The 26,753-nt window shown below is 43.2% G+C and overlaps 2 protein-coding genes across 6 annotated transcripts in view; both read left to right on the forward strand.

Annotated features, from left to right (window-relative positions):
* The window catches only part of LOC130570871 (uncharacterized), a 49,632-nt gene extending 24,798 nt beyond the window's left edge, over positions 1 to 24,834 (forward strand). The window contains exon 2 of the mRNA XM_057361325.1: positions 22,412 to 24,834. Coding sequence (XP_057217308.1) covers positions 22,442 to 23,494 — 1,053 coding nt within the window. The 5' untranslated portion in view covers positions 22,412 to 22,441 and the 3' untranslated portion in view covers positions 23,495 to 24,834. The remainder of the gene's footprint in view (positions 1 to 22,411) is intronic.
* il1rapl1b (interleukin 1 receptor accessory protein-like 1b) overlaps positions 1 to 26,753 on the forward strand; it is a 164,022-nt gene that overhangs the window by 44,252 nt on the left and 93,017 nt on the right. For all 5 annotated transcript variants that reach the window (XM_057361319.1, XM_057361321.1, XM_057361323.1 and 2 more), the window contains exon 3: positions 20,084 to 20,363. In XM_057361319.1, coding sequence (XP_057217302.1) covers positions 20,084 to 20,363 — 280 coding nt within the window. The remainder of the gene's footprint in view (positions 1 to 20,083; positions 20,364 to 26,753) is intronic.

The following is a 26,753-nucleotide window of genomic DNA, read 5'->3' on the forward strand; positions in this document are numbered from 1 at the left end:
CAGTTGTATGCTTCGCCATCAAGTGATATTTTAAACTCGACGTGCTGCGGTGATAGCTTAATTCACATCGACAATAAATGCAGATCACTTTAGTCTTGTCGATAGAACCATCAGACATCGTTTTATATATGAATTTTATGTTCAGAAGACCTATTTATTTCTCCATTTCTGTTTGCTGCTGCATCGTTTACTTTCTCAAACTACGGGCAAGGCCAAGGGTCAAACAGAAAATGCGCGCTGCGTTAATCGCACGTTAATAAAATTAGTGCCGTTAAAAGGAATTTGCGTTAACGTGTTATTAACGCGTTAATTTTGACAGCCCTAGTTTTAATGTTTATGTAAGGAATAATCCAAGGCTAGCCATGCATTTAAGGATTTTAATGCACGACGTCGAAGCCAAGAATGAATGAATGAATGAGGCATTTACAGTATATAGCGCTTTTCTGTGTATTGCTGTACACCCAAAGCGCTTTACAATGATATGGGGGGGTCTCTCCTCAACCACCACCAGTGTGCAGCATCCACCTGGATGATGCTATGGCAGCCTCAGTACATCGACGCCAGTGCACTCACCACACACCAGCTATAGGTGGAGAGAGATAGAGCCAATTCAGAGGGTGGGGATTATTAGGAGGCCATGATTGACAAGGAAAAGTGGAGGGGATCTGGCCAGGACCCCGGGGTTACACCCCTACTCTTTACGAGATGTGCCATGGGATATTTAATGACCACAGGGAGTCAGGACCTCGGTTTAACGTCTCATCCGAAGGACGGTGCTTTTTACAGTATAGTGTCCCCATCACTGTCCTGGGGCATTAGCACCCATATAGACCACAGGGTGAGCACTCCCTGCTGGTCTCACTGAAGTTCAGTTTATAGTCGAGTGTCAGACCTACGCCATAGCCACGCAGAGCTGCTACCCTACGCCGTAGCCTGACGCGCACCTCTCCAAAAATGTAACAATGCGTCAACTCAACGCAGACGCAGTCGCATTTCCGAATGAATTATCTAAGTAAAATATTTGTGCTTCTGTATTAAATATCTCAAATCTGCAACAAAAGTGACTGTTTACTTGCCGCTATCACTGCTAATGCTTCTCAAAGATCTGCTTCTTCTTCGGCTCTTGTCTTGGTTACACAAGCAACACGCACGCGTGGACACTGATGCCTAGTGGTCATTGCCTGTCGACGTGGACAACGACGTAGAAGTATAAATGAAAACCGACACGTAGGCTACGGCATAGATGCTTCGGTGTAGGTCCGACGCAGAACTAAAAATCGGGCTTAACACCTCTTCCAGTATGAGAATAAAAATAAAATGAAAATCATTTTGAAAATAAAATAAAATAAAATGAAAATCAAAGTTTACATTTTAATTTGAATTGTGTCAGTATTATTGCGTGAACATTAATAAAACATTTTGTAAAAAATGTTTTTACAATTTCTTTTTCACATTTGCCTTTTCATTTTCATATTGGCAGTCTTGCCTCGAGATTTTAGTGAAAATGAAATGTCAAATCACCAATTGCATTTTCTTTTTCAATTTGACAGGGACAACGCATTGTCAGTGTAAAAATGAAAATGAAAATAAAATAATTTCATTTTGGCACATATTGTGCACGCAGTTGTGTATATTGAAATTGCTAATCTGGTTTTAATTTTCATTGTTTAATTTATTTATTTAAATTTGGCAGGATTTGCCTCCCATATTCCAGCAGCAACCTAGCTTTCCCAGGAGGTCTCCCATCCAGGTACTGACCAGGCTCAGCCCTGCTTAGCTTGAGTGGGAAACCAGTTTTGGGCTACAGGGTGATATGGCTGAAATATCATTAATGAAAGCATTAAAGGATTTTGAACAAACAAGAACCACCCGACGCGAAGCACATTATAAGCATAGTTCACAAACAAACAAAAAATCTGTCATCATTTACTCACCTTCAAGTTGTTTCAAACCTGTATAAATGTATTTGTTCTGCTGAACACAAAGAAAGATATTTGGAAGAATGTTAGCAATTTTCAGTTCTGGGACATCATCCACTACCGTAGTAGAAATAAAAATAAATTAAATGGTAGTCGAAGGTGCCGCAGAACAAATACATTTATACAGATTTGGAGCAAGTTGAGGGTGAGTAGATGATGACAGAATTTTCATTTTTGGGTGAACTGTTCCTTCAAACTCCTTTAATGCTCAGCTAGCTGTGGTCTATCCCTTAAAGATAACTTTCCAGTGGATTTTATAGAGCAGTTGTTTCAGTCTGATATTTTGGTAGCATCTTCAGTCTGTAGTGACTGACCCATCGCTCTCTCTCTCTCCCTCTCTCTTAAAGGGGTTTATAATATATGTAAATATATGAAAACATAAATAAAGTATAGTTTAAACATACACTTTTGGTATATAGTTTAAACATATTCTCTCTCTCCGGCTCAGTGAAGTATGTGAGGCGTCAGTGATGAATAACTTATGTAACTATAAGAACAGCTGCGTCAAGCTTATTTCATTAATAGAAACCTCCTGTACAAACTGACACAAACAGAGAGAGAGAGAAACAGTGAAAGAACTGAGAGATCAAGCACGCAGGGCCTTCTATGCCATCAAACCCCAATTTGACACATTTTCTATATTTCACCTTTATACAAACTGTAGAAGGAGCCTTATTATATGATTCAATTATTTGTAGTTTATGTCTCAGCCATAAACAGTTTGGTTTACATGCTTCTCCTCCCATACACAAACAATACACATTTATTTATTTATGTAGATGTAGTTATGTAAATATCAAACTAAATGCCACAAAACTACGATTTCCATGACATAATGATCCTGCGGAAGTAATAAAAAACGGCAGCAAGATCTTCTAGATGGAAATGAAAACAGAGTTTGAGTCGAGAGATTCTGCAGGCGCAGAGTAGTCAATGCTATTTCTGACACTGACACTCAGTTCCTGAAGCAAGCCGTTGTTGATCTCACAAATACGGTCAACGATTTAAGTAAGGATGTCTCCGCATTGAAACTTCAGCTTCATGAGCATCGCAGCCGGTCTCATCGATTGCAGTAACCACAGCATTATAATTTAGTGAGACATGCTAGTCCAACAAGATATGTCACAGAATGAAGTGCACAAGATGGTCGTTTATCAAAGCGTCTGGATGGCCGTTCTTCGTCACCTGACGGTTACCGAAGATCTCCCAGTCATCGTAGAGACCTGTACAGACAGCAGAGAGACAGGGTGTTTGAACCTGAGAACAGACTTTTCACCGCACCAAAGGGAGAGATTTGAAGATTAGAGTTAGGGTTAGTAAATATAACAGAGGGGTGCATTTGCCCTGCACAACCAACCGACCCGGGTTAGGGTTAGTAGATCTGGCTACATATGAAATATAATATTCATGGCTTAATATTTAAATAGTGATTTTTACTGACACATCACTTCATTATAAATAATTACCTGTCAGTGTCAGTACTAACCCTAACCTTAACTTTTTCTCCGGATAGCAAGGAGTAGGATAGCGTATACTGTATAGCTTAATAGACATTTAAAAGCGGCACTCTGTGGCAAGATACGATTGTGTTGCGTTTCATCTTCAACTTCAAATCAAAATAATTGTTCTGCCACACTACCATTATTAACTACATAGCTACGATTAGCGGACTACAGTTTTTTTTTATTCATTAAGCAGACGCTTTTATCCAAAGCAACTTACAGAGAATTCAGGGAGCAATAATGATATGAAAAGATATGGCACATTTTTCTTCACGGTGATTTGACGTGCCTGCAATAACACTACCGTGCATTTTCACTACCATGGTGTACCGTATTACTGAACATCAGCACATGTCTATAACTAGAACGTGCAACAGTACTGATGATCCATAGAGCATAACTTGAATGTGCGCAGCAACAAAAAGTTTGTTAAATGTTTAAACTAGATTATGAAAAATGATGTGTAGATGTTGTTTTATTAATAAATGCATAATGAATAAACGTGGAATCTACGGTTAGATTGACCAATCCCTCTGTCCACCACATGTCTCTGTCTCCTCAGCACCATCACAAGCCCCTAGTGGCAACTCTAAAGCACTTGAGAGACCTCTTAAATAATTGGGAGAGTAAGAGTGATTTTTAGCTTGAAGAAATGTGATACCGTGAGTTGCTTTTATATTTAAGTTTGGAAGTAGGAGTAAATTTCATGAATTCTCAGAACTTAAGACTAAAATGGCACTTTGAGAAATAAATACGGGCCCAGATGTTTAAGATGTTAAGATGAGAGGTAGAGAGAGAGAGAGACAGAGAGAGAGAGAGAGAGAGAGAGAGAGAGAGAGAGAGAGAGAGAGAGAGAGAGAGAGAGAGAGAGAGAGAGAGAGAGAGAGAGAGAGAGAGAGAGAGAGAGAGAGTGGAGAGAGAGAGAGAGAGTGAGAGAGAGAAGGAAGGGAGAGGTGAGAGAGGAAGTGAGAGAGGAAGAGTGAAAGAGGAGAGAGAGAGAGTGAGAGAGAGAGAGAGTGAGAGAGAGAGAGAGAGAGGAGAGAGAAAGAGAGGAGGAGAGAGAGAGGAGAGAGAGAGAGAAGAGTAGAGAGAGATCGAGAGAGAGACGGGAGAGAGAGAGGAGAGAGAGAGAGAGAGAGAGAGAGAGAGAGAGAGAGAGAGAGAGAGAGAGAGAGAGAGAGAGAGAGAGAGAGAGAGAGAGAGAGAGAGAGGTAAATATGTCTGTCCACTTTAAAATCTATCAGCAGGAGTGACAGGGAGATAAAGCATTGCTGACAGCGAGACGGCACTCGTGATATTGAGTCCTGGACAGAGAGCATTCATCTACTGAGGAATACCATTGACTTGATTTGATTTTCTTTTATTTATTGCTGTATGTTGCACTAGAAGCATGTGGACTGTTAATCTCTCTTCTGCAATCTTTTCTGCATCCTTAAAATGGCAGTTAAAGAGCTGTGTGTTTCCTGAGAACCACATCAGAAGGACAGACAGACAGACAAACAATGAGACGTATCATGAGTTACACAGTGTACTTTGATTCATGAGCTGTAATTCTTGGACGGTCATTGACCCCAGCGCTCAGCCTGAAGGGCTTTTACATTCTAAAGGGCGATTTATGGTCACAAAACTCCGCCATAGCGTCATGTTTACTCAAACGCATTTCCAAATGAATTATCTAAGAAAATGATTTGTTCTTCTGTATTTAACTCTCAAACTGCAACAAAAGTGACTGTTTACTTGCCGCTATCACTGCGGATGCTTCTCAGCAGCGTACACAACCAGCTGCTTCTTCTTCGGCTCTTGTTTTGGTTACACAATAGAGGCTTGCACTTTTTCAGGAATCCCGCGGGTCACGGGAATCCTGCAGGATGGGAAACAAAATCACTATTCATCACGGGATTGGGACGGGACAGGAAAACATTTCAGCTGGAGTGGGTGGGATTGGGAATTGTTTTTACGCAGCTGAAAACGGAAGGCGCAATTGAGAGCGTTTAAGCCGAGGAACTACGATACAATGCTTTATATAAAGACATGCAGCTGTACAAGTAAAATGCGTCGATTGGTGTGGTATTTGTCCCGTCTCTGCTGCACTGTGATTGGACAGTAAAAAGTGCTATGATGAGCTGAGCGCTCTCTTCCTTTATCGAATGCCGGCGCTGACAGGGCTCGTTGATCAATTCTGCCACAATGGTCATATATGCTCCTGAAATTTAGCCTGTACGTCCTCAAAACATATTTGGGAGCATTTGTGCGAGTGCCCGTTTTGTTGTGGATAGAACTGTTTTCGCTACTGTACACAGCGTTGGCTATTACTGCACACAGTTCGGGCTGTGAGTGTGTGCGTGTACAGTTACAGGCCGGACAGAGAACACATTTATTCCGAGGCGCTACTTGACCATTGTTTTTCTATGTCAACGCGCGCTAGACGGACGTGTTTGAACCTTCGTGCGCGTGTTGCATCTTTTGCAGCGTCTCTCGGACACGGTTCGCGCTGTGGTGGAAGCACGCACTAAATGGCTGAACAGCAGCTGACTGTACCACAAGTATAGCAAATGACGTAGCAGTAAAAATCGTCCTTAACAGTCTGTCACAACTCACTTCACTGTGTTTTGAATGAAAAAAGAGAAAGTTGTTTTTCCACAGTCTTTACTACAGTTCTGACAGTAATAAACCTTTGTCTTGAACAAGTTTTGAATTACAATTAAGATTGTAATGTCACCTTTTAGAAATACCATCAGGTCCTATAACAAACAATAGCAGTCACTGCTTGTAGGAGAAAGAGTTTTTACTATCAAACAGTTACGTACTGTTCCATTCAGAGGCCATTATTTAAGACATAAAATAATAACCAGGAGAAACAACTCTTCTGGCTCCTATGATATAGTTTATTAGTTGAAATAGAGAGAGATATTAACTTGAAAACTGAAGGTGCAGTCACAGGTCTGTGTTTATCGACAGCATGTTGTCATAAATTCTGATATTTGATGTCATGATTAACACACACATGATCGGAATCTTCTCTGTTCTGGCAGTGAGTGAGAGAGAGAGACAGAGAGAGAGAGAGAGAGAGAGAGAGAGAGAGAGAGAGAGAGAGAGAGAGAGAGAGAGAGAGAGAGAGAGAGAGAGCTGTCGTCCTGACATCCTTTCTCTCACAGCAGAGAAATCCCATTACTAGAAGCGCTCCATATTCATTTGATTTCATCAGAAGTCATTACTGGGATCTTTTTAAAACCGTTAAACTGGACCAGGCCAGCGTTTCTGACCTTGAACGTTTCTGATTGTTAAAAGCTCTCCAGTGGATGAACTGAACTGCAATATTTCATGCGACAGCAGGCGCAGTGGATGAGTTTAATATGAGCTGCATCCTGTCTAAATGGGTGTATATTTCTAAATATATACAGCTGCCGGAAGAAATTAAGCAGGAATGAGATCTGGTCTGATTCTTATCTGCACGCATTCATTTTTCGGTGGTCTCGCTCTCTCTCTCTCTTCTGCAGAATAAATTATCTATATGCAAATGTCAGTAAGTAATGCCAGGAGAGCAATTTTCATTTTCATCCATTTTTTTGGCGCAGGTAGATTTATTATTAACTCAATTTGCATTAAAGGTTTAATTTGCTGACGGAGTGGATGGGTGTTTGGGTTGTGTGCTGCATGTGCCGTGTGTGTGTGTGTTTTCTTTAAAGATTGGGTTTAACAGGAGACAAGATATCATTAGTCCGATATAAAACAATTAAAGTCAATGGAGATTCCTCACTAACACCCGATTCACACATACTCCATGTGCAGTGCGTATGCGGTGCGTCGAGCAACATGTACGCAGTACAGATCTGTCATGCGCCATTGTGCTTCCACACATACTACGTTTGTAGCGCGCTAGCGGTCCGCGTCTTCTGTGTGATTCAGTCAACAATGGGTATTTCCCATAGATGATTAATCGAAATAATATGTTTTTAAAAGGGTTTATGAAACGCTATTTTCATCATTGTGATTCTCTGTTTTATGGATAGTGCGAGGAGTTGATAGATATACCGTAAATATATAACAGCATCCACCGTAAACTTCCACGGTGTATCCAGATTAAAAACATGACTTTGAATTAAGTGTAGGACAACACAGAAATACAATTATAAACCTTTTCAGGACTAAACACAATAGCTGAAGAAAACGTACTATTTAAATGATATTTTATCTGTAGTTTTGATGTTAGGATGGTACTTCAATACACTTGATGCTTACGTGAAGTTATATTAGTCTATAGCCTATTAAAAGAGTTTTAAAGTAACTTACCATCCATTCCAGTGTCTGATGAAACTGCCTCCCATGCCTTTTCTTTAGCATTCATGTCTTTATAAAAGCAGTCCTGGGGGTCATAAATCACTTTGTATTTCTCTACCTCAATAATTAGCTGCGTGTCATCCATCGCGCTGCTGTCTTGTACTTTCTGGACCACCTTGCTTGTCTGCATAGAAAGCACCTTCCTCACGCAATATAAACACTGTCAAATATCGCCTTTTATTGCTTAATTAAACAAATAACATCAATAAAAAATGGTAGTAAACTTCATTTATATGCATTCATGGTGAAATTACTGCATTTCTGTGTTAATTCGTGTTCATTTTGAGCATGATACGTGTGCTATCACTTTTAAACAGTCCGTGCTGTCAGACCTACAGCAAAAATAGACTCGATGCGTAAACGATCGCTGCACTGACGTACCGCACCGCATCCGCGCGCCGTGTGAATGATCTCATCCGTTAACATGGGCGCGTGAAAAAATACACACCGCATACGCTCTGCACACAGAGTATGTTTAAATCGGCCGTAAGAGACACAAATGTGTGTGTACTGTGTTAAAGTTGTGTATCTCAGCATTTGTTGTTATTGGTAAATTATATATACATTTTGGATGAGGTGCTGTCAGGGTTACTGGGGTTCTCATCAGCACTTTGTGAAATAGCGATGTGTGTTGAGTTGATTCTGTGTGATTTACAGATGTTAAACATCAGTCTTGTTTGTGTTGCTTTGAGCGCTGTGTGTGATGTGATATTATGTTATGACAAGAGATTACAGCACATATACACAACATCACACTGCTACACACACCCCAGCTTTGCCAGTCTGTGTGTGTGTCTGTGTGTTAAAAAAACCAACATCCCATAATGAGCAATGAGATGAATGATAAGCGCAACATCATAACTGTCTGCTGCTGTGTGTTGACAATATTCACAAGAAAACTGCTTGATTGAATCAGTTTCCCTTGGAGACAGTCTTTGTATTTCTCTCTCTCTCTCAATTTAATTTCAATTTCAATTTAGGTGTGCTTTATTGGCATGACAAAGTGTACATTCATATTGCCAAAACATTTGCAGCTAAATATACATTTAAGTAGCAGAATAAAGGTCAATAATAATATAATGTTATGAATGTATATTGGAAACATCAGGTCAGGGCAGATTGATTGTTTTCTCTTACACACACACTCTCTCTCTCTCTCTCTCTCTCTCTCTCTCTCAATTTCAATTTTCAATGTAAGGGTGCTTTATTGGCATGACAAAATGTACATTTGTATTGCCAAAGCATTTGCAGCGGGGCTGCGTACAAATAGTGAAAATATGTAACAAACGAAAAGCAAGATAATTATAGTAATAAAATAAAATAAAGTGTTATTTATGTAGTGCAACTTAAAGTGGTTTATAATATATGTAAATATATAAAAACAGAAATAGATTATAGTTTAAAGGATAAATCTAGATGTAAGTATCAGAATAAAGGGCTATAATAATATAATGTTGTGTAGATATATTGGACACATCAGGTCAGGGCAGATTGATTGTTTTCTCTTGTGTTGTGACAGACAGCTAACACACAGCATCCTTGTGTTCTCCTAACAGACTTCTCTCTCTCTCTGTCTGTCTCTCATCTTACTTTCATCTTCATCTCCTTAATTAAACTGCTGACATTTTCAACATCCCAGATCTGAAATAGAAAATCTATTGGTTGCCAGCAGGATGTTTTCACAACTTTTATGTTGACATTAAGTGACTCTGAACTGGCAGACTAACTGACATTTATTTGCTGTCATTTTAAATAAGTGGTTTATCCAGTGTTTGATGACTTTATTTTCGCGTCAGATCATAATTAAATGTATTTATCAATCAATCATCTTTGCTTTGTTTCATCTCAGACATTGTTTTTTTTTTTAAATGGATACAATGAGCATTAACTGGTTAAGACCCTCCAGCCCCACCCCCCACACGCTACCATGGCAACAGAAGCACACCACTAGTGTCTTAATTTTACAGATTACAGATGCCTTAGGAATGGCTTTCAAAGACACTCTTAACCCCATGGGCATTAGTCAACATGTGTCAGGACCCACTCACCTTCGTAATCATACTTTAGATTTAATACTGTCTTACGGTATAAATGTGGACGACGTTAAAATCCTTCAGCAGAGTGAAGACATTTCGGATCATTATCTGGTATTATGTTTGCTTCACTGGCCTACAGCTGCAAATAAAACTCATTGTTACAAATATGGTAGAACTGTAACTTCAACTACCAAAGATGCGTTTCTCGATAATCTGCCCGAATTGTCTCAAATCATGAGAAATAACGTTGAAGATCTTGACATTACCACTGAAAATTTTAATTCCACCTTCTCGGTAACGCTAGACAAAGTTGCTCCACTACGTTTAAAGAAGATTAAAAATGGCAGCCCCACACCGTGGTATAATGAACACACTCAGGCTCTAAAGAAAGCGGCCCGAAAAATGGAGCGCAACTTTAAGAAAACTAAATTAGAGGTATTTCGTACAGCATGGAAGGATAGTATTCGAAAATACAGGAAAGCCCTAAAAACTTCTAGATCCGCCTACTTTTCATCACTAATAGAAGAAAACCAGCACAACCCTAGGTTTTTATTTAACACGGTGGCTAAATTAACAAAAAATAAATCGTCAGTGACTTCTGATCCTGTATATCAGCATAGCAGTGATGAATTTATGAACTACTTCACATATAAAATCCAAGATATTAGAGAAAAAATTATAACAATGCAATCAGAAGTGAAACCCGCTGAACAAACTAACTACAGCGCCCTTAAGGAGAAAATGCAATTATTTTATACCGTAGATCAAGATGAGCTGTCTAAAATTATTAGATCATCTAAATCAACAACATGCATACTAGACCCTATACCTACAAATCTACTGAAAGAGATGCTCCCAGAAATTATAGATCCTCTTCTTGGTATTATTAACTCATCTCTGACATTAGGACATGTGCCTAAAGCATATAAGGTGGCTGTTATAAGGCCCCTTGTCAAAAAACCCCAACTCGACCCTAGAGAACTAAGGAACTACAGGCCTATATCGAATCTACCTTTCATATCTAAAGTTCTGGAAAAAGTAGTTTCAACTCAATTATGCTCCTTCCTCCAAAGGAATGACATCAATGAAGAATTCCAGTCTGGATTTAGAGCATGTCACAGTACAGAGACTGCTTTGATCAGAGTTACAAATGATCTGCTATTGGCGTCTGACCGAGGTTGTATCTCGTTATTGGTGCTGCTAGACCTTAGTGCTGCATTCGATACCATTGACCACAGCACACTCCTACATAGACTCGAAAATTATGTCGGCATTAAGGGAATAGCTTTGAAATGGTTTAAATCTTATTTATCCGACCGTTTTCAATTTGTAGCAATAAACAATGAGGTGTCACGCAAATCGCAAGTCCAGTACGGTGTACCACAGGGCTCAGTCTTAGGGCCTCTGCTCTTCGCATTATACATGCTACCTCTAGGAGATATAATAAAGCGACACGGAGTTAGCTTTCACTGTTATGCTGATGATACTCAACTTTATATTTCCTCGAAGCCTCATGAAACACAGCAGTTCCATCGAATAATGGAATGCATAGTCGATATAAAAAACTGGATGAGTAACAACTTTTTATTACTGAACTCGGACAAAACGGAAGTGTTACTTATTGGACCGAAAACTGCTATAAGTAACAACCAAGAATACTGTTTAACTATTGACGGATGTTCCATAAAACCCTCGTCGTCAGCAAAGAATCTTGGCGTTCTATTCGATAGTAATCTGTCATTTGAGAGCCACGTCGCCAACACCTGTAAAATTGCGTTTTTCCATTTTAAGAATATATCTAAACTACGTCATATGCTGTCAATCTCAGATGCAGAGAAGTTAATTCATGCATTCATGACATCAAGACTAGATTACTGTAATGCACTGTTAGGTGGTTGCCCTGCAGGCTTATTACAAAAACTCCAATTGGTCCAAAACGCGGCAGCTCGAGTTCTTACACGTACAAAAAAGTATGAACATATTAGCCCGGTTCTGTCAACCTTGCACTGGTTACCTATAAAGCATCGCGTTAACTTTAAAATCTTGCTTATTACCTATAAAGCCTTACATGGTTTAGCTCCTCAGTACTTGAATGAACTCCTTTTGTATTACAGTCCTTCACGTGCATTACGCTCTCAGGCGTCCTGTCAGTTGGTAATACCTAGAATTTCAAAATCAAGTGCAGGTGGTAGATCCTTTTCCTATCTAGCGCCTAAACTTTGGAATAGTCTTCCCTGCACTGTCCGGGAGGCAGACACACTCTGTCAGTTTAAATCTAGACTAAAGACGCATCTTTTTAATCTTGCATACACTACTCTTCCATAATATAAATCTTCAGAGGGTTTAGGCTGCATTAGTTAGATCAACCGGAACCAAAAACACAACTGATGTACTTGTTGCATCAAAGAGTACAGAACAGTACTCTACTCTCAGCCAGTCTTGTCTCATTGTTCCAAGGTTACCACAGCGAGCAGGATGCAGTTCATGGCCTGACCTGATGGTAGAGTGGAGAATGGGAAGTGGGGACCTGACAAGAGCTGAGATGATAGAGCTGGATAAAGAAGGACGCGGTCTCTTGACATGTCTTCACCACAAAACTTCAAATGCTATTAGATTATTAATGATAATCTTAAACTACAATTTATTTTATTATTAAGTTTATTTATTTTATTTAGCCTTGTTGTGCAAGTTCTCTGGAGCTTGTGCAGAGGCAGCAGCTTTTGCCAGAGGGGAACTGGAATCCCCTGGTTGGGCCTGGGTTCTCCTGAGGTTTTTTTTCTCGATTAGAGTTTTGGGTTCCTCGCCACCGTTTGCATACTGTTTTTGCACTATCTGCCTGACCGGGGGGGCTGCTTTAGAATTTTAAAGTTTTACTTAATTAATATTGCATATAGGAATTTATAGTCTGTTATATTTGACCTGTGCTTCTCTCTCCTTTATCCTAAATGTGTGCTCTCACTGAGCGTGTGTGTGTTGTGTGTGTGTGCGTGCGCATCCGTGTGTGTGTGTGTGTGTGTGTGTGTGTGTGTGTCTCTATGTCTATGTGTGTTAGTACGTGTGCATATTGTGTGTGTGGAGTGTTTTGTATGTGGGTATGTCTGTCTTCTGTGTTTTCAACATTTTCTTGTTTTTGCAGGTACAACTTTAATTATTTTGCTTATAGTCAATATGTCTCATGTACAGCTGCTTTGTAACAATGAAAATTGTAAAAGCGCTATATAAATAAAGTTGAGTTGAGTTGAGTTAATAAGTGGGTTGTTTTACTGTTTGCAAATGTCCAAAGACATGAATAATGGCATGGAAAGTAAAATGCATGTTGTAATCAGATGACCGTGTTCAGTCCCGCCGGTACTGAGATGTAACATCTGGCAGTCACTTCCAGTTTGGGACCATTTCTGATAGAAGGTAAAGGGTTTTTTCAAAGAAATACTTTTTTTGTTAATATTTTGGATGAGGTTTGATTAGTGTGGGTTTTAACTTCCTGTGCGGTTGGGTTTGTAGTTCATTTGTAAATTTGCCAGAATAACGTGAGATGCTTTTTCAGTGTTATTTAGCTGCTGTACTGTTTCTTTAGTAAATACAACATGGAAAGAGCGAGAGAGAATTAGCTCTCAACATCTGTTTCAGAGACAGAATATAAGAGAATGAAACATCCTGAACATTCATTTCAAAATACAAACAGGAAAATATTGGACAGAACAGCTCAGTAAGTATGTGATGCTTATAGTTTCTGTGACTATACTTTAGAATGTTTATCTTGTTGAAACAGTCTAGAGATCTCCTTCATACCTGCTGCACAGAAAACACAAAGCGAGGTGAACAACTCAGAGTTATAGAGTATGGTTAGAGTTGACAAAACCAGACAAACCCAACCTGGTGTAGATCAGCTTTAGCTGTAGCACAACGCTTGGGAGAAAACTCAGGTTTGATCCTCAGATCGTGAGGTGCGTGCACCTGAAAGAGTGACATAGGGCTGCAAGATCATGGGTAAAATGATAATCACGATTATTTTGCTCAACATTTTAATCACGGTTAATAAACACGATTATTTTGTCAGTTCAGAACTTTAGTTTTTACTGTCACTTCGGAATGTTTATTAGGTCTATACTTTACAGCCAATGAATATGTTATAAACTGCTGCCGTTGAACTTCTTCAACACCGTATTTCAAAGCACACAATCATCCACATCCATCAAACACTCCACTAGAGCTGCACGATTAACCATTAAAAGATCGCGATCTCGATTCAAACACCGATCTCATTAATGAAAATCAATGATTCTCGTGTCTAATTTACCTCGGACTAAAATCATAACCAGGCCCGGATTAAGAATTCAGAGGCCCCTAGGCACAAGTGTTTTATGGGTCCCCCCTTACACACACTCATGCACACAATAAAGTTTTAAATTAGCCTATAGGGTACTATGTGTATAAACACCTCTATCTTTTACAGGATTACATTGACAAGTTACAAACTATGATCACAACCTGAAGGACAATATCAACACATGTACACATCCTCCATCATACAGGATTTACACCTCATGATTGCAACAATGCTTTTCTGGACCAGCAACAACAATATTAAGACATTTCCCAGCATACTGTAACTCACTGGCATATGCAAGCAGCACACACTACCACACCTATCAATTCAGTTCTATCAGATTCTTCCATAATTCACACACAAACAGGATTTACAAAACTGTTCTTAAGAGAAAATATAAGAACTTTCTTAAGATAAATTACAGAAAGTTCTTAAGAATATTCTTAAGTGCAATTTTCAAATATTTTCATCTTCATTTTTCTAAGAATAAATGGGCAGTCTTTGTCAATGATTATACTACAAGAGTAATTTGTCTATTTGTTAAACTTTATTTGTATAACAAGCACCTTGCAACTCACGTTCTTATTTAAGCTGTAATGTACAGTAAACGGCATTAACGAGTATTATAAGTATACTTCTTTAGCCTATATATTACGACATCATCATATTTGTGCATATGTAAACATTTTGCAATGTATGTAAAAGCACTGAGGATTATCTAATAATGAAGGCTTAATATTGGTAAAGTAGGGCAGTTACTGATCAACATTATATCAATATAAAATAATTCATAATTGGCAAGGAAACACCACCAAATACATGTAAAAAAACGCTTACCTTTTAAGATTTAAGACAGCCGCGAGAGTAGATCAACTCATTAGGCTATATTTACAACAATAAATCCGTTCTCATTGACATAGCCTACTGTGTTTTCAGTTTCTGTTGTCAGTTCATGACGCGACATCACCTAACAACTCACAATAAAAAGCGATGATTTCGGCTAAAGTTAAATGTTCTTTCACACAGCCTCATGGTAACCATGTGCATATTTACAGATGAAATTTGTTCATGTTTATATATCCAAACAGTCGATAACAGTGACAGGTTGTTGGAAACGTTGTTTTGTACTCATTTTATTCACGAGTCACCTGTCGTACGGTGGTGCTTCTTCCTGCCACTCACTGTACAGAGTGACGCCGAGAGACGGGATCCCTACGCCGGGAAAGAGAGACCTCGCGCTCGCGGGGCAGCACTGGTGACATTTTCCCTCTGAATGAAAACTAAGGTTATCCAAGAAGTGGATAGATTTGTCGCTATGTGCTTCTTCTGAACAAAAGCCGGTAGATGGCTCGTAAAAGTGATTAAATCAAAAGACAGATTTTCTAATTTAGAAACAATGTTATGGCGTAAACGCTGTTATGTGAAATTTTCTTCCCCTTGCCTGGGCCCCAAGCGCTCATGGGCCCCTGGGCCTGTGCCCATAATGCCCATTGGATAATCCGGCCCTGATCATAACGCTTCAATATGTGCTGGTGCTGCCGCAGAAGCAGAGATAGCATTATTATCATAAGGTATGTAACGACGTCACAAACAGTCTTTTCAACCACACACTATCATTATTTCTATGTACAATGATCACAGAAGTATTGGGATTAAAGCAGAGAGTTGCCAACTCACACGCATGAGACGCCTTTACAAGCTCCTACACCAAACAACAGACCAACATATAAAGTAAATACAGCCTGACAACAAAACTGCTCTTATGAGTGTCTTTCTTACATTGTTCTGAATATGCTTCACATCTTAACTAGACACGTTTGAAACGAAACTATCGATTGCAGACAGTTTGTAGCGCAAACAAATCCGAGTGCGCGTTTATATCCGTCATTGCGGTAAAACATGTCATCAGAGTGTGTGGCGCTTATCACTGTATTTACGCTAATAGTGAAGCTGCGCTATTAGAGCTTTTCATCAAGTTGCCAAAGTTATTTTAAAGAGTACATTCCTCAATATTTTTAAGGGCTTATTTTGGTTTATGGAGTGTCCGACAACAAGTTTATGTACATACATGATGTAAAAATACTATTATTTCGTAATAATAAGCAGTTTTTATTACCTTACTTCTTGACTGACTCTCAAATGATTCGTTCCGCGATTCATCTGTGTAATCTCCGCCTTTCCGCCAGCGTAGTCTGATCTGATTGGTCAGATAGTGTAGTCTGCTGTGATTGGTCAGATGGTCTAGTCTGCTGTGATTGGTCAAATGGTCTAGTCTGCTGTGATTGGTCAAACGCGTTCAGCATGTGTCGCAAATGGACCGCCTATCATTACTGCTGTATTACGGTTTGCAGGTGGTTGGATATTAACAGTGTATAGAGAGAGATGGCGTCGATTTTACCTTACCAGTTCGAGCCCGAGTCTGACGAATCATTCTTTAATCCTTATACAGATGCCAGTAAGAAAAAGGACTGTTTTAGACACTTCTCTTGTAACAGTTAGTTATCACGGCATACAGTGTACGGTGTTCGTATCTTCAGATGTTATTATAACTATAGTACACCACGCAGTTCTTGAAATAAAGACTTTGCGAGTTAATGTGGTTGAACACTTACATTAGCGCAACGAGTTTATAGCTAACGTTAGGTAAACAAACAGTAACAACCCCAAAAATAACGGTAACGTTAGCTAAACACAGACATGAGATAACGTCACACAAATTTAATTTTAAGTAAAGACAAAAATAAAGAGTCACACTTACAGGTTGTGATTCGGTGGAGCTTACAGGTCCAAATAAAGTTGGTATTGCAACATCTTTTAAGGAAAGACGTTTAATGTATCCTGCAGTAAAGGCGCCAAGATTGATGAAGCAATCTTCGGTAAAATGACGCGCGCAAAGTAAAACGTTCGGTTTATACTCCTTTGGTGTCGTTTGAAAAATAAATAGTAACCATTTTTTCCTCAGAAGTTCTTCGTTTGGTAGTGAAAATAAGACTGACTTAGTTTCACTACATAGAACACAGCTTCTCTTAGACATGATGCACACGTCACGAACGAGCTAGTACAGTGTTTGGGGAGGAGAGAGTTAAGTTTTCGCAGTCAGTAGGCGGGGATTTTTCTAGTGACGTAGGTACATTGTGGTTAAAGATTCGGACAGGTCATGGCTTGTTCGCGTGATTCAGAGTCGATTACCTTTTTTATAAGCTAATAACATTGTTATTCGTTCACCTTCGGATTTACAACTTGGCAGATTGCTTACATTCAAACACGGCAAAATTAAACACTTCATGAAATGTATTTTTTATGATCTCGAGGAATGTACTCTTTAAACTGTTTACAGGTGAGAATACTGCGTTGTTTTGTTTATCAGTAGTGTCTTTCTTTAAAGACCCCTTCAAGCAGTCTGTAGATATCAGGCAAGACCTTTAATTGCAAGTGTCCCCTTTATGAATTTTTTTACTGAGAAATATTTCATATACACGTTAATTCAATGCATTCATACTTTTTAGGAAGTTAAACTTTTGCAATTAAAGTAAAAAAAAAAACACTTTACTTATGGAATTTGTGGTTAAAAATGTCTCACTATAACTACTGTAGGTTAACCATAAAATATGTAATAATTTTGAAGCAAAGTCCTACGTATTACATACCTAAATAATTTTTTTTTTGTCAGAACCTCTAGTAAATTATGTATTACTTTTAGTCATCATTCAGAATCGTAAAAGAATCGCAATCTCTATTTGAAACAAAAGAATCGGGATTCTCAATTTATCCAGAATCGTGCAGCTCTACACTCCACCACAAAAATGAACATTTTGTGACCTTCAGAATGAAACCTTGCAACTCCATTTGTATTTTCTTGTTTTTTTTTATTTATTCTATAAATCATTACTATTGGTAACCCTTCATGTTTGTCTGTGGGTTTTGCAAAAAAAAGTATAAAAATAGTAGAAATGCAGTGAAAAAATGTAGTTCCCTTTCTGTCGGTCTCTCGACGTTGTGTCGACAGAATGGGGTTTGAACTTGAGAACCTATCATCTCTGTCCGTCCAACATCAGGATTGGTTCATGGCTATTGACCTGAAGGACGCGTACTTTCATGTCTCAATTCTCCCTTTCCTCACAGACCACCACACCTACTTATTTACATTCGAACTGATGCCTTACTTCACCACTGGAAGGTTACGATTCGTGGTAACTCACACTTGTGACTCACCCAGGCCAGTCAGTGTCACACCGCTGGAAGTCGTGATGCGGCTCAGCGCCATGGCGTTTTGAATAGGGACCCCATTCTGTCGGCACGACGTCGAGAGACCGACCGAGACCGAATGTCTCTTTCCCTCCACCAGGGAACGGAGGTTACATCCGAAACCAAGACGTTTTTTTATTTCCTGTAAAGTGTCAGTTTAAAAGATACAAGCTTTGCGATGATTTTCTGACCTTATCTGGAGTTTTGTGCTTGCTTTTAAAACATTCAAATAACAAAGATCAATTAATTGTGGGAAGCATAAATCGTTTTAAAATACGATGAATCATGAAGCCCTAGTGTGACACGTGCGGCAAACAGCCAATCACATGGAACATGGAAAGCATCAGTTTGATTGACTTCTCGCGAGTGTCAGCACTATTCACTTTTCTGTTGAACACGAAGAGATCATTATGAAAAAAATCTCAAGAATGTTTTGGTCCTCATGAGGAAAACAGCTTATAAATCAAAATAAATGGTACAATGTACAGTTTAAAGAGTACACAAATAGGGATTTTAAGGTCCTACTTTGGTTTATGGAGTGTCCAACAACAAGTTTATGTACATAGAAGGTGTAAAAACACTATTATTTCATAGTAATATGCAGTTATTATTACCTTACTTCTTGAATGACTCTCAAATGATTAGTTCTGCGATTCATCTAATCTAATCCCCTCCTTTCCGCTAGCCTAGTCTGATGTGATTGGTCAGATGGTCTCGTCTGCTGTGATTGGTCTACCGTGAATGAGGCTCACAAGCTACAGTGTTTGGGTGAGAAGAGTGCAGTTTTCGCGGGCAGTCCTAGCAAAACGTAGGCGGGGACTATATGTAGTGACGTAAATCCGCAGCGGTTCGCGAATCGGACTAGCGACGGCTCGTTTGTGTGATTCAGAGTCGACTCCCTTTTTTCCAAGCCAATAACTTTGTTATTCATTCACCTTCAGATTTACAACTTGGCAGACTGCTTACTTTCAAACACGGCAACATTACACAACGCATGAAATGTCATTTTCATGATCTCATGTTATGTACTGTACTCTTTAAACAATATTAAAATCACAATGACTATGGGAATTCCCCATAAAAGGTGTGTGTGTGTGTGAGTGTGTGACTGGCTGTTGTTAGTTGTTTGTTTATAGATGTGTTTCAAATTTCCTGGAAGATCGTTCAGCTGCACATCAAACTTTTCTTCATAATGTGGCTAAAACCACACACACACACGCACACATATGTCTGGTTTATTATCTCCGTGGGGACAGTCCATAGGCGTAATGTTTTTTATACTGTACAAACTGTATATTCTATCCCCTATCCCTAACCCAACCCCTAAACCTAAAGATCATAGAACACTTTTTGCATTTTAGATTTTTTAAAAATATTGTTCTGTACAATTTATTAGCTTTTGTGCCCATGAGGACCTCAATTTTGGTCCCCACAGTGACACGAGTCCCCATGTGTTGGTGTGTATTCAGGTTTAGGTCCCCACCGGGATATAAAAACATGAACACGCACACACACACACACTCACATAACAACTGTCGCTGGTCTCTCTGTCTGTAAGTGTGTGTTGTCTCTCTTTATTTGATGCTTAAACAGTTCTGTAATATTTCAGCTATTAAAGATGGTCATCTCTCTCTCTCTCTCTCTCTCTCTCTGCAGTGGACGGCTGTACCGACTGGTCTGTGGACTACCTGAAATATAAAGTTCTGCTTGGAGAGCCTGTGAGGATTAAATGTGCTTTATTTTATGGATATATCCGTACAAATTACACACACGCACAGAGTGCAGGACTCAGTTTGATGTGGTACAAGAGCATGGGTCACGGAGACTTCGAGGAGCCCATTTCATTTGACGGGAATCGTATGAGTAAAGAGGAGGACTCCATCTGGTTCAGACCGGCCGAGTTACAGGACATGGGACATTACTCATGTGTGTTGAGGTACAAGATGCTTCTTTTTTTCTGCGTGTCAAGTCAACTTTATTTCTACAGCACTTTTTTACAGTTTGCATCGTATCAAAGTTAAGATATAGCCCTAAAAGAAATATGAAATAGAGTCAAGAGAAATCATATACTTTACATACACATGTACAAACACACACACACACACGCACGCACGCACACACACACACACACACACACACACTCATGCTCTGTCTCTCTCTGTAAGTATGTTTACACCCCTACACATGAGACATGGCAGAGAATGACACAGTGTTTCTCATGGGACGGTGATGTGTTGGCGAGTAAACGTTGTGTCTGTAAGCAGATGTTCTGTAGATGTTGGCCAGAGGTTTCTTTAAATCAGTTTGCATTATTTATGGTGGAGAAGATGAAGGTCAGGCTCGGCTGAGACTCTGAGCAACTCATATCTCAAGTGTCACAGCAGCGAGACCGCCACATTACCTTCTGTATACTTCAGCAGTAGCACTTACCCATGATGCCTTTCTTCTGTTTGTCTCTCTCTCACTTCCAGCTGTATTGTAAATCCTGTTTCTCTCTTCCCCTTAAAGCACAGGGATTCAGTGTTCTTTTTTTTAACAGAACACTGCTGATTAATAATGACTTAAAACTGCAGGATCTTTATTTAACAGTTATTCATGCATTTCTCCCTGTTGAAGATTTACCAGCTTTGTGTGTATTCAATGTGTATGTGTGCTCTGAGCTTTCCTGTAGCTCAGTGGTAAAAGCATTGCGTTAACAACGCAAAGTTGTGGGTTCGATCCCAGGGATTGCACATGCCTATGTATAAATGTATAGGATAAAGCAGTGTAAGTCGCTTTGGATAAAAGCGTCTGCCAAATGCATAAATGTAAATGTAATGTAAATGCTCTGTGTGTGTTCATTGTCTATGTGTGTGTGTTCAATTCCCTTTCTGTGGGTCTCTCGACATTGTGTCGAACCGACAGATTGGGGTTTGTCTTGAGAACCTATCATCTTCTGAGTATTTAGAAAAGGCCAATGAAAATTGGCGAATGAAATTTGCGTGCCGGACTACTCCCCAGATGTCCGGGTATAAGAGGGAAGCCGGCGTGCTCATTCATTCACCTTTTGTTCTTCAGAGCCTACGCATCTGATGAGCTTCTCTACGATCTTTGGTGATCATTTTTCTGCTGGAATCTACGACGTGGTGCAGCGGACGGTCCCTTCCTGCAGTGACTCTCCCCTGGGCGTCTCGGCAGTTCCAGAGGTGTTCGAGCTAATTTCCTTTCTAAAAGAGCTAAATTTCTCCAGCGTGGCTTGTCCCGCTGTTCTCATGGGTGCAACACACTCATCGAGGAGGTGGACGTACACGATGCCTGCTTCCAGTACGCTGGGGCAGACGTTGTGGATACGTCCTGCCCGCATTGCGGGCGGTGACGATTCAGAAGTTGCGTCACGGGTGGCTGTGTTCCCACGGGACTCAGCCACCACCTCGTTTGCGCCCCGTTCCGTGGCGGCAGGACTACGGCCCTGCCGTCCGCTACGGCAAACAGCGAGGGTGATATGAGGATTACTGTGAGCGATAATCCGCCAGCCATTGGCTCACGGACCGTTCGCACCTCGTCTCGCTCGTCTGACCGTTCCCCAGGAGACCCTCAATCACGTATTCGGACACGATGTGTGATGATGAGATGTCTCTTGCAGCATCGGGGGGTGACGTACTGCCATCCGACTCCGATGATTCCTCGGGCTCCCTCCCTCGGGGGGTCGAGCCCAGGAAGAAGCGGACGTCCAAATGTCACCCATGCTTTCCCGGGCCGCCGTGAGTGTTGGGTTGCAGTGCCCGCACTGCCTCTCCCAGCGCTCGCGGCTGGCTACATGGCGCCTCGGGTTTGAGCGCGGCTCCAAGCCGCACCCGCCCCCAGTGCCGTGTTTACCGGAAGTGCATGAGGAACTTAGTAAGACCTGGAACGCCCTCTTTCCGGCACGTTTCATGTCAAACAAAGTTCTGTCACCCTCTCTTCCCTCGAGGTTGAGACAGCTAGAGGACACGTCGATGTCGAGAGGGGGGCTCGACCTAGACTCCCGTCCAAAGCATGTGGGGTCTCGGCATCTCTGGTGTCGAGAGCTTACATTGCGGCGGACCAAGCTGCCTCCTCTCTCCACGCTATGGCTCCTGCCAGGCCAGGGCGTTGAGAGAGCTCCACGAGGGTAAGACCGACCCAACGCTTATGCAGGAACTCCGCGCCACCACCGACCTCGCTCTATGGGCGACCAAGGTGACCATGCGGGCCCTGGGTCGGGCGATGTCCACACTTATGGTCCATGAGAAACTCCTCTGGCCGAACCTTGCGCAGATGAGTTACGCCGAGAAGCACCCTCAACGCACCCGTCTCGCAAGAGGGGGGCTGGTTGGTGATACTGTTGAGCCACAGTTCTTGACAGTAAAGAAGCAGTCCTCCCATGCTGCGACTCGGCCGCCTCGGCCGTCGAGTCCCGTGCACCGTCTGCTTCCCAGCAGCCCTGGTCCTCTTCGACGCCCACCAGCTCTGGCGCCCCCCACTCAGGCGGCCCCCCTGGAAGAGACAGCGAAGAGGAGACCATCGCCCCATCAGCAGCCGCGGCGAAAGCAGAAGCGGCCCTCATGGGAAGACCTCAGGGGGATCGAGGCTACCATTGGGCCCGACCCCAGCCACATCGCTGGGAAATCGGAAAGGGACGGATACTGCCCCGTCTCACCATCTGCTGGCCCCCTCCGGGGGGCTAGTGCCCACTTACTCTCAAAAAGAGAGTTTCCTCTCTCTCTGGGTTATCACAGCCGCTCCCAAGAAGATCGAGCCTTTAGTCCCCCTGTCACAGTTCAGGGAGCCTGGCTCCGGCTTCCCAGACTGTCAGGCTGGCTAGGAAAGACAATCCGTCTCGGCTACGCGATCCACGCCACATGCCCACCCAAGTTCAGGGCATCCTATATACCTCAGTCAGAGGCAAGGAGGCTCCCGTACTTCGGGCCGAGGTCGCCACCTTTCTGGCGAAGGGAGCTATCGAGCCCGTCCCACCAGCCGAGATGTTCAACGGGTTTTACAGCCCGTACTTCATTGTCCCCAAGAAAGGCGGGGGGTTGCGCCCTATCTTGGATCTGTGTGTTCTGAACAGGCACCTATGCAAGCTGCCTTTCAGGATGATCACGCAGAAGCGCATCCTGACGTCCGCCAGGTGTCAGGACTGGTTCATGGCAATCGACCTGAAGGACGCGTACTTTCATGTCTCGATCCTCCCTCGACTTCTGCCGTTCCTACGGTTCGCATTCGAGGGATGGGAATATCAGTACAGGGTACTCCCCTTCGGTCTGTCCCTGTCTCCACGGGTCTTTACTAAGGTCGTGGAAGCCGCCGTCGTTCCCCTCAGGGAAGGAGGTGTGCGGGTACTAAACTATCTCGACGACTGGCTCATCCTGGCTCACTCTCGAGATCTGTTGTGTACACATGGGGACCTGGTTCTCCGGCACCTAGATCGGTTGGGGCTACAGGTCAACTGAGAAAAGAGCAAGCTCTGCCCGGTGCAGAGCATCCTCTTTCTGGGTATGGAACTCGACTCTGTCCCTATGACAGCGCAACTGACTACAGAGCGCGCCCAGTCAGTGTTGAACTGCCTGAAGCTTTCGGGCAGTCAGTGGTCCCCCTGAAACTATTTCAGAGGCTCCTGGGATACATGGCATCCTCGGCAGGGTTGCCCCCCCTCGGGTCGATGCACATGCGACCGCTCCAACACTGGCTACAGAGTCAGGTTCCTTGGAGAGCGTGGCACACAGGCAGCAGGCGTTTGGTCATCACGCTTTTCTGCCGACGCACCCTAACCCCCTGGTCTCCCATGACCTTCTGCGGACTAGGGTCCCCTTTAGGGATGCCTCCCTGCAGGGTTGGGGAACCGTGTGCAACAGGCACGCAGTGTCGGGGTGGTGGACGGTCCCCCGCCTGCGTTGGCATATCAACTGCCTAGAGTTGTTGGCTGTGCTACTTGCACTGAGGAGGCTACTACCTCTCGTGCAGGACAAGCACGTGCTGGTCCGGACAGCACAGCTGCCGTGGCGTATATCAATCGTCAGGGTGGCATTCGCTCACGGCAGCTAACACGACTCGCCCGGCGCCTCCTCCTCTGGAGTCAGCAGGTGATCAGTTCCCTGCGAGCCACACACATCCCAGGTGTCCTGAACCAGACAGCCGATGCACTCTCTCTCGTCAGTCGACGCCTCACGGAGAGTAGCGACTCCATCCCCGTGCAGTCCGGCTCATTTGGGAGCAGGTCAGCCAGGCATTGTTATGCCCCATTGGCCTAACCAGATCTTGGTTCTCAGAGCTAAGGCTCTTGACAACAACTCCCCCTTTCCACTCCCCCTGGCAAAGGACCTGCTTTCCCAGGGGAAGGGGCACGTTACGGCATCCCAGGCAGAACCCTAGAACCTCCATGTCTGTACAGGATGAGGAGATCCTGAGTGGCCCACCCCCTGTCTGGTTGGGACATCACTCAGGCTAGGGCCTTGGCCACTAGGCGGCTATATGCCCATAAGTGGTGCCTCTTCTCGTCCTGGTGCTCTTCTCGGCGAGAAGACCCGCGGAGTTGCTCGATCGGGAACGGGCTGTCCCTTCCTCAAAAGAGACTGGGGAGTAACCTCTCCCCCCTCCACACTGGGAGTGTATGTAGCCGCTATGGCTGCTCATCACGACCCAGTTGCTGGGAAGCCTCTGGGACAGCACAACCTGGTCATTAGGTTCCTAAGGGGCGCGAGAAGGCGATCTCCTCATCCGCGCTCCGTACCCTCTTGCGACCTAGGTGGCGGGCCTCAAGAGGCCCCGCCCCCTTCGAGCCTCTCGGAGCTGCCGCTCTTTCTCACCTCTAGATAAAGATGGCTCTCCTTATGGCGCTCACCTCCAAGAGGGTAGGGGACCTGCAAGCACCTTCCGTGTCCACAGATTGCCTAGAAATCGGGCCCGGGGTTCTCACGTTATCCTGAGACCCCGGCCCGGCTACGTGCCCAAAGTTCCCACCACTCTCCCGAGAGACCAGGTGGTGAACCTGCAGGCGCTCCCCACCGGGGAGGAAGACCCAACCCCATCCGTGTTGTGTCCAGTACGCGTGCACTGCGCCTCTACTTGGACCGCACGCAGAGCTTCAGAAGCTCTGAGCAGCTCTTTGTCTGTTTTGGAGGTCAGCAGAAGGGAGGGCTGTCTCCAAACAGAGGCTTGTGCACTGGATCGTGAATGCCGTCGTTATGGCATACCGATCTCAAAATCGCCCCTGCCCGTTGGGAGTGAGGCACACTCCTCATGGGCACTGGCTCAGGGCGCCTCTCTGGCAGACATCTGCAGAGCTGCGGGTTGGGCTATGCCCAACAACTCCGCAAGGTTCTAATACCTACGCGCAGAACCGGTGTCAGCCCGCATCCTGCAGGGCAACGTGTAGGACTGGCAGCCGGTAGGGCGTATGCCTGCGAAAGCCCTTCCCCCTTCATCTAGGGGATCAGCGGCTATTACGCCTCCCTTCTTTCCCCACTGGGTAAAGAACAGGCATTCCATCCATCACTAAGCACCTTCCTCGGGGCAGGCTGGGCAGAGCAGCCCTGCCCCTTAGGCCGGGGAACAGTTGAGTTATCTTCCACATACTGTAGCTCTAACCGGACCTAGTGTTCCAGACGTGGTAACCCCCCCTCCGTGGGCTGTTCCGTCTGATGTAACCTCATGAATTGTTCCCACCTCGGCAACCCATGACCTCCCTAGGTGGACTCCCACCTTGCGGTTAACTTCTTAGTCCACACATTTTCCATGAGTTCTCCCCTGTTGGCGAGACCATGTGATGTCTCCACTACTCCTTAGGTAGTGGTCTCTGCAGCGTTTTTCCCCCAGGGGGGAATAATGCTTACCCAGTGGCCTTTACGGTGCCGGGCGGCTTCTCGCTGTTAGAGAATTAGGCCTCCGCCCGTGATGGCTGGTGGCAGGGTCTTCCCAACTTTTTGAAAAAGTTCTGGGACCCCCTACCTCTCCACTAAATGGTTACCATTTCGGCTAGCGCTCACGTCGGACTCGCCCAGGCCAATCAGCGTCGCTCTGCTAGAGATTGTGACGTGGCTAAGCACTGTGGCGTTTTCCATAGGGACCCCAATCTGTCGGTTTGACACAACGTCGAGAGACCGACAGAAAGGGAATGTCTTGGTTACGGATGTAACCTCAGTTCCCTGATGGAGGGAACGAGACGTTGTGTCCTTTATGCCACAACGCTGGTCGCCCACCCCAGCGGTCGGGGGGGATGTGCTTCAGGCTCCTCAGACCAAAAGGTGAATGAATGAGCACGCCGGCTTCCCTCTTATACCCGGACATCTGGGGAGGAGTCCGGCATGCAAATTCCATTCGCCAATTT

This window comes from Triplophysa rosa, linkage group LG20 (assembly GCF_024868665.1).
Source record: "Triplophysa rosa linkage group LG20, Trosa_1v2, whole genome shotgun sequence".
NCBI classification, from domain to species: Eukaryota; Metazoa; Chordata; class Actinopteri; order Cypriniformes; family Nemacheilidae; genus Triplophysa; species Triplophysa rosa.